General features: G+C 63.3%; 1 protein-coding gene across 1 annotated transcript; it reads left to right on the top strand.

The window, feature by feature from the left end:
* Positions 1–37: 37 nt before the first annotated feature.
* OXA1L (OXA1L mitochondrial inner membrane protein) lies at positions 38–7,946 on the top strand (the record flags this gene model as incomplete). The annotated part of the gene is made up of 7 exons (XM_065044311.1): positions 38–188; positions 266–352; positions 1,628–1,940; positions 3,953–4,096; positions 5,482–5,567; positions 6,086–6,250; positions 7,503–7,946. Coding segments are annotated over exons 1-7 (1,281 nt in total), but the record flags the coding sequence as incomplete, so codon positions are not given.
* Positions 7,947–7,957: the final 11 nt, after the last annotated feature.

The raw sequence follows: 7,957 nt of genomic DNA, 5'->3' as shown, positions 1-7,957 counted from the left end.
CGCGTAGCCTGGCCCACAAGCGGGCTGCCCTCACTCGGTTTGAGCGTCAGTGCGCACGCCCACACGCCGGTCAGCGGACCAATGGGAGAGCCGCTTTAGGGGGCTAAGCCACGCCCTTTCGGCTTCTTCCTTCCCCTCAGGCCGCCATGATGGCGGCGGTGTTGCGGCTGCGGCCGCTTCGCGCTCAGGTGAGGCCGCTAATTAACGCTAATTAGCGCTAATTGGACTAATTAACGCCTTGATTTGACGCAGTGTCGCTCCGCAGGCGCTTCGGGGACCCCCTGGCCCTGGAGGAGCCGAACGGGGGCTCCAAGCGCTTCTAATTAGGGGATTGGCAAGCGGCGGCGAGCAGGTCAATGGGGTTAATTAAGAGTTAGTTGTTAATTGGGGTCTATGGGGCAGCATTGGGGTCTATGGGGGATCTATGGGGCAGAATTGGGGTCTATGGGGGATCTATGGGGCATCATTGGGGTCTATGGTGCACCATTGGGGCCTATGGGGGGTCTATGGGGGGATCTATGGGGCAGCATTGGGGTCTATGGGGGGATCTATGGGGCACCATTGGGGTCTATGGGGCAGAATTGGGGTCTATGGGGGGTCTGTGGGGCAGGATTGGGGTCTATGGGGCAGGATTGGGGTCTATGGGGATCTATGGGTCAGTATTGGGGTCTGTGGGGGGATCTATGGGGCAGGATTTGGGTCTATGGGGGTCTATGGGGCAGGATTGGGGTCTATGGGGCAGGATTGGGGTCTATGGGGCAGAATTGGGGCCTATGGGGGATCTATGGGGCAGCATTGGGGTCTATGGGGCAGCATTGGGGTCTATGGGGGGTCTATGGGGCAGCATTGGGGTCTATGGGGCAGCATTGGAGTCTATGGGGGGTCTATGGGGCAGCATTGGGGTCTATGGGGCATCATTGGGGTCTATGGGGGGATCTATGGGGCAGAATTGGGGTCTGTGGGGCAGCATTGGGGTCTATGGGGCAGCATTGAGGTCTATGGGGGATCTATGGGGCAGCATTGGGGTCTATGGGGCAGCATTGGGGTCTATGGGGCAGCATTGGGGTCTATGGGGGGTCTATGGGGCAGTATTGGGGTCTGTGGGGGGATCTATGGGGCAGGATTTGGGTCTATGGGGATCTATGGGGCAGTATTGGGATCTATGGGGCAGTATTGGGGTCTATAGGACACCATTGGGGTCTATGGGGGGATCTATGGGGCATCATTGGGGTCTATGGGGGGATCTATGGGGCATCATTGGGGTCTATGGGGGGATCTATGGGGCATCATTGGGGTCTATGGGGGATCTATGGGGCAGAATTGGGGTCTATAGGGCACCATTGGGGTCTATGGGGGATCTGTGGGGCAGCATTGGGGTCTATGGGGGATCTATGGGGGGATCTATGGGGCAGGATTGGGGTCTATGGGGCAGCATGGGGCCTATGGGCGGATATATGGGGCAGCATGGGGCCTATGGGCGGATATATGGGGCAGAATTGGGTCTATGGGGCAGAATTGGGGTCTATGGGGTGGAATTGGGGCACCATTGGGACCTATGGGGTGGATCCATGGGTCACCATTACCATCTATGGGGCAGCCCCCTATAACCCGTCTCCCTCTCTTCCAGCCCATTGCCTCCGTGGGGCTGAGCCCCCCAAGTGTGGGTCCGACCCCCCCCCATGTCCCCCTCCACACCCCCCACCTATGGGGCCGGATTCGTCACCTATGGGGCCGGACCCGTCACCTATGGGGCCGGACCCCTCCGCTATGGGTCCGGAGCTCCTGGCGGCGGCGCAGCCCCCCTGCCCCCCAAGTGTGGGGCCGGGTGCTGCTGGAGGACGTGGGGCTGGGCGCCCACACGCCCGTGGGGCTGATCCAGAACTTTCTGCAGTTCCTGCACATGGACGTGGGGCTGCCCTGGTGGGGCGCCATCGCCACAGGTGCCTTTTGGGTTGAATTCGGGCTGTTTTGGGGCTCCTGCTAAGCCACGGGTGTCCCATGCGCCCCCCTTCATCCCCCTGACCCACAAGTGTGGGGTCTGCCCATAGCCGGCCCCATAGGGGCTGTAGAGACCATAGGGATCTATGGGGAGGGCGGGTTTTAGGACCCTGGGGAGTCCACAGGTCCCAATAGAGACCAATGGGGACCCATAGAGTGACCCATAGGGACCCATAGCGACCCATAGAGTGACCCATAGGGACCCATAGAGAGCCCTGGGGACCCATAGAGGATGTAGGGACCCATAGGGACCCATAGAGTGACCCATAGGGAGGGTGGGTTTTAGGACCCTGGGGAGTCCACAGGTCTCAATAGAGAGCAATGGGGACCCATAGAGTGACCCATAGGGACCCATAGAGAGCCCTGGGGACCCATAGGGACCCATAGGGACCCATAAGGAGCCATAGGGAGGGGCGGGTTTTAGGACCCTGGGGAGTCCGCAGGTCACAATAGAGACCATTGGGGACCCATAGGGACCCATACAGTGACCCATAGGGACCCGTAGAGCCCCATAGAGAGCCCTGGGGACCCATAGGGACCCATAGGGACCCATAGGGAGGGCGGGTTTTAGCACCCTGTGGAATCTGTATGTCCCAATAGAGACCAATGGGGACCCATAGGGACCCATAGAGTGACCCATAGGGACCCATAGAGTGACCCATAAGGACCCATAGAGCCCCATAGAGAGTCCTGGGGACCCATAGAGGATGTAGGGACCCATAGAGAGCCATAAGGAGCCATAGGGAGCCATAGGGAGCCATAGGGAGGGCGGGTTTTAGGACCCTGGGGAGTCTGTAGGTCTCAATAGAGACCAATGGGGACCCATAGGGACCCATAGAGTGACCCATAGGGACCCATAGAGTGACCCATAGAGCCCCATAGAGAGTCCTGGGGACCCATAGAGGATATAGGGACCCATAGGGACCCATAGGGAGGGCGGGTTTTAGGACCCTGGGGAGTCCGCAGGTCACAATAGAGACCAATGGGGACCATAGACTGACCCATAGAGAGTCATAGAGCCCCATAGGGACCCCTAGAGACCCATAGGGAGGGCGGGTTTTAGGACCCTGGGGAGTCCACAGGTCCCAATAGAGACCAATGGGGACCATAGAGACTCTCCTGAGCCCCCCCAATGTCCCCATTGCCCCCACTGACCCCATGGCCCCCAGTGTCCCCAATATCCCCATATGCCCTCATTGTCCCCAATGTCCCCAATGTTCCCATATCGCCCTATATCCCCATTTCCCCCATTGTCCCCATATCCCCCCATTGCCCCCATGTCCCCATATCCCCCCATTGCCCCCATTGCACCCACCCCCCCATGTCCCCCCATATCCCCCCATGTCCCCCCAATCCCCCCATATCCCCCCATTGTCCCCATATCCCCCCAATGTCCCCAATCCCCCCATTGTCCCTATTGCCTCCATGTCCCCATATCCACCCATGTCCCCCCATGTCCCCTGCTGTCCCCATGTCCCCCATATCCCCCCATGTCCCCCATATCCCCCCATGTCCCCATATCCCCCCATGTCCCCATATCCCCCCATTGTCCCCATATCCCCCCATGTCCCCATATCCCCCCATGTCCCCAATCCCCCCATGTCCCCCATATCCCCCCATATCCCCCCATTGTCCCCATATCCCCCCATTGTCCCTCATATCCCCCCATATCCCCCCATGTCCCCCCATGTCCCCCCATGTCCCCCCATGTCCCCCCATGTCCCCCCATGTCCCCCCATGTCCCCAATGTCCCAAATCCCCCCATTGTCCCTATTGCCCCCATGTCCCCATATCCCCCCATGTCCCCATATCCCCCCATGTCCCCATGTCCCCCCCATGTCCCCATGTCCCCCATGTCCCCATGTCCCCATATCCCCCCATGTCCCCCATATCCCCCCATGTCCCCATATCCCCCCCCCGTCCCCCCAGTGCCCTCACTGTCCCTCGTCGGCAGGCACGCTGTGCGCGCGCCTCCTGCTGCTGCCGCTGGTGCTGCGCGGGCAGCGCGAGGCGGCGCGCCTGGCCCGGCACCTGCCCCGCCTGCAGCAGCTGGGCCAGCGCCTGCAGCACGCGCGGGCCCACGGGGACCAGCTGCACGGTGGGCGGGGCCGGGGGCGGGGCGGGGCGGGGCCGCGGGGGCGGGGCCTGGGACGGGGGGCGGGCTGGGAGAGGTGCTGGGGCTTTACATGGGGGAGGAGGAGTGGGCGGGGCTTAGAGGGGGCGGGGCTTGGGGTGGGAGCGGGGGCGGGGCTTGGGACGGGGGGCGGGGCTTGGGACGGGGGGCGGGCTGGGAGAGGTGCTGGGGCACTGGGCCTTTAAATGGGGGAGGAGGAGTGGGCGGGGCTTAGAGGGGCGGGGCTTGGGGTGGGGGGCGGGCTGGGAGAGGTGCTGGGCACTGGGCCTTTAAATGGGGGAGGAGGAGTGGGCGGGGCTTAGAGGGGCGGGGCTTGGGGTGGGGGGCGGGCTGGGAGAGGTGCTGGGGCACTGGGCCTTTAAATGGGGGAGGAGGAGTGGGCGGGGCTTAGAGGGGGCGGGGCCGCGCGGGGCGGGGCTTGGGACGGGGGGCGGGCTGGGAGAGGTGCTGGGGCACTGGGGATTTAAATGGGGGAGGAGGAGTGGGCGGGGCTTAGAGGGGGCGGGGCTTGGGGTGGGGGGCGGGGCTGGGAGAGGTGCTGGGGCACTGGGGATTTACATGGGGGAGGAGGAGTGGGCGGGGCTTAGAGGGGGCGGGCTGGGGGCGGGGCCGCGGGGGGGCGGGGCTTGGGGTGGGGGGCGGGCTGGGAGAGGTGCTGGCGGCACTGGGGCTTTACATGGGGAGGAGGAGTGGGCGGGGCTTAGAGGGGGCGGGGCTTGGAGTGGGGGCGGGGGGGCGGGGCCGCGGGGGCGGGGCTTGGGATGGGGTGCGGGCTGGGAGAGGTGCTGGGGATTTACATGGGGGAGGAGGAGTGGGCGGGGCTTAGACCGAGGGGCGGGGCGTAGAGTGGGGCGGGGCAGCGAGGGGGCGGGGCTCGGGACGGGGGGCGGGGCCGCAGGGGCGGGGCTGGGAGAGGTGCTGGGGCACTGGGGATTTAAATGGGGAACGAGGACTGGGCGGGGCTTAGAGCGAGGGGTGGGGCTTACAGCGGGGGTGGGGCGTCGGGGGCGGGGCTTAGAGTGGGGGCGGGGTGGTGAGGGGGTGGGGCAGCGAGGGGGCGGGGCTTGGACCGGGGGGTGGGTGTGGCTTTAAATGGGCGAGAAGGAGTGGGCGTGGCTTAGAGTGGGGGCGGGGCTTAGAACGAGGGGCGGGGTGAGGGAAAGGTGGCTAAGTGGGAGGGGGCGGGGCTTAACCCTGCTATTAGACCCTTAAAGGGCCAGTGGCCAATTTACAGTTAGATGCTAATAGCGGTTTATGGGAGTGGGCGTGGCTTATGGGATGGGTGTGGTCTACGGGAGGGGTGTGGCCTGTGGAGGCGTGGCCTCCTAAAGCCCTGCCCTTTCCGGAAGTGGCCCGGGCGTACTCGGAGCTGGTGGCCTATCAGAAGAAGCACGACGTCAACCCGCTGAGGGGCTTCCTGGTGCCGCTGGTGCAGGTGAGGGACCCAGGAGTGCCCCAAGGGACCCAGGAGTGCCCCAGGGACCCAGGAGTGCCCCAAGGGACCCAGGAGTTCGGGAAGGGACCCAGGAGTGCCCCAATGGACCCAGGAGTTCGGGAGGGACCCAGGAGTGCCCCAGGGGACCCAGGAGTTCAGGAGGGACCCAGGAATGCCCCAAGGGACCCAGGAGTTCGGGAGGGACCCAGGAGTTCAGGAGGGACCCAGGAGTGCCCCAATGGATCCAGGAGTTCAGGAGGGACCCAGGAGTGCCCCAATGGACCCAGGAGTTCGGGAGGGACCCAGGAGTGCCCCAGGGGACCCAGGAGTTCAGGAGGGACCCAGGAGTACCCCAATGCACCCAGGAGTTTGGGAGGGACCCAGGAGTTCAGGAGGGACCCAGGAGTGCCCCAAGGGCCCCAAACCTTCGTGGAGGGCCCCAGGAGTCCGGGAGGGACTTGAGGCTTGGGGGAGGGACCCAGGCGTCCGGGAGGGACCCAGGAGTGCCCCGTCCGCAGACGCCGCTGTTCGTGTCGTTCTTCCTGGCGCTGCGGGCCATGGCGGCCGCGCCGCTGCCCGGGCTGCGCTCGGGGGGCTGGGGGTGGGTCCCCGACCTGACGGCGCCCGACCCGCTCTACGTGCTGCCCGTGGTGGTCACGGCGAGCACCTGGATGGTGCTGGAGGTGAGGGGGGGGCGGGGGGGCGGGGGGGGCAATGGGGGCAATGGGGTCAATGGGGTCAATGGGAGTGAATGGGGGTCAATGGGGTCAATGGGGGTCAATGGGATCAATGGGGGTCAATGGGGGTCAATGGGAGTCAATGGGGATCAGAATGGGGGTCAATGGGGGTCAATGGGAGTCAATGGGTCAATGGGGGTCAATGGGAGTCAATGGGAGTCAATGGGGGGTCAATGGGGGTCAATGGGGGTCAATGGGGATCAATGGAGTCAATGGGAGTCAATGGGGGTCAATGGGGATCAATGGGGGTCAATGGGGATCAATGGGATCAATGGGGGTCAATGGGGGTCAATGGGATCAATGGGGTCAATGGGATCAATGGGGGTCAATGGGAGTCAATGGGGGTCAATGGGGGTCAATGGGAGTCAATGGGAGTCAATGGGAGTCAATGGGGGTCAATGGGGTCAATGGGAGTCAATGGGGTCAATGGGGTCAATGGGAGTCAATGGGGGTCAATGGGAGTCAATGGGAGTCAATGGGGGTCAATGGGGGTCAATGGGGATCAATGGGATCAATGGGGTCAATGGGGGTCAATGGGGGTCAATGGGGGTCAATGGGGGTCAGTGGGAGTCAATGGGGTCAATGGGAGTCAATGGGAGTCAATGGGGGTCAATGGGAGTCAATGGGAGTCAATGGGGGTCAATGGGAGTCAATGGGATCAATGGGGGCAATGGGGGGCAATGGGGGGCAATGGGGGTCAATGGGGGTCAATGGGATCAATGGGGTCAATGGGGTCAATGGGGGTCAATGGGGTCAATGGGGACAATGGGGTCAATGGGACCTATAGAGTCTCTATGGGTCCAATGGGGTCTCTATGGGGTGTGTGGGTCTCTATGGGGGGTCTATGGGGTATTTATGGGGTCACTATGGGGTCACTATGGGGTGTCTGTGGGGTCTGTGGGTCTCTATAGGTCTCTATAGGTGTATATGGGATGTCTGTGGGGTCTCTATAGGTCACTATGGGGTGTCTATGGGGTGTCTATGGACCCTATGGGGGTCTATGGAGTGTCTATAGGTGTCTATAGGTCTCTATGGGGTGTCTATGGGTGTCTGCAGGTCTCTATAGGTGTCTATAGGTCTCTATAGGTGTCTATAGGTCTCTATGGGGTCTCTATAGGTCTCTATGGGGTGTCTATGGGGTGTCTATAGGTGCCTATGGGGTGTCTATAGGTGTCTATGGGTCGCTCTGTATCCGCAGGCGGGGGCGGAGGTGGGCGTGGCCAGCCCGGGGGCGGGGCCAACGCGGCAGCTGCTGAGGCTCCTCCCACTGGTCTTCCTGCCCTTCATCCTGCACTTCCCCACGGTAAGGGACCCCGGAGTGCCCCAGGGGACCCAGGAATACCCCAAGGGACCCAGGAGTTCCCCAAGGGACCCAGGAGTGCCCCAGGGGACCCAGGAGTTCGGGAGGGACCCTGGAGTGCCCCAGGGGACCCAGGAGTTCAGGAGGGACCCTGGAGTGCCCCAGGGGACCCAGGAATACCCCAGGGGACCCAGGAGTTCCCCAAGGGACCCAGGGAGTGCCCCAGGGGACCCAGGAATACCCCAAGGGACCCAGGAGTTCGGGAGGGACCCCGGAGTGCCCCAAGGGACCCCGGAGTGCCCCAGGGGACCCAGGAATACCCCAAGGGACCCAGGAGTTCTGGGAGGGGACCC

This window comes from Columba livia, chromosome 36 (genome assembly GCF_036013475.1).
Source record: "Columba livia isolate bColLiv1 breed racing homer chromosome 36, bColLiv1.pat.W.v2, whole genome shotgun sequence".
Classification (NCBI taxonomy): Eukaryota; Metazoa; Chordata; class Aves; order Columbiformes; family Columbidae; genus Columba; species Columba livia.
This window is presented reverse-complemented; position numbering and strand designations above follow the sequence as displayed.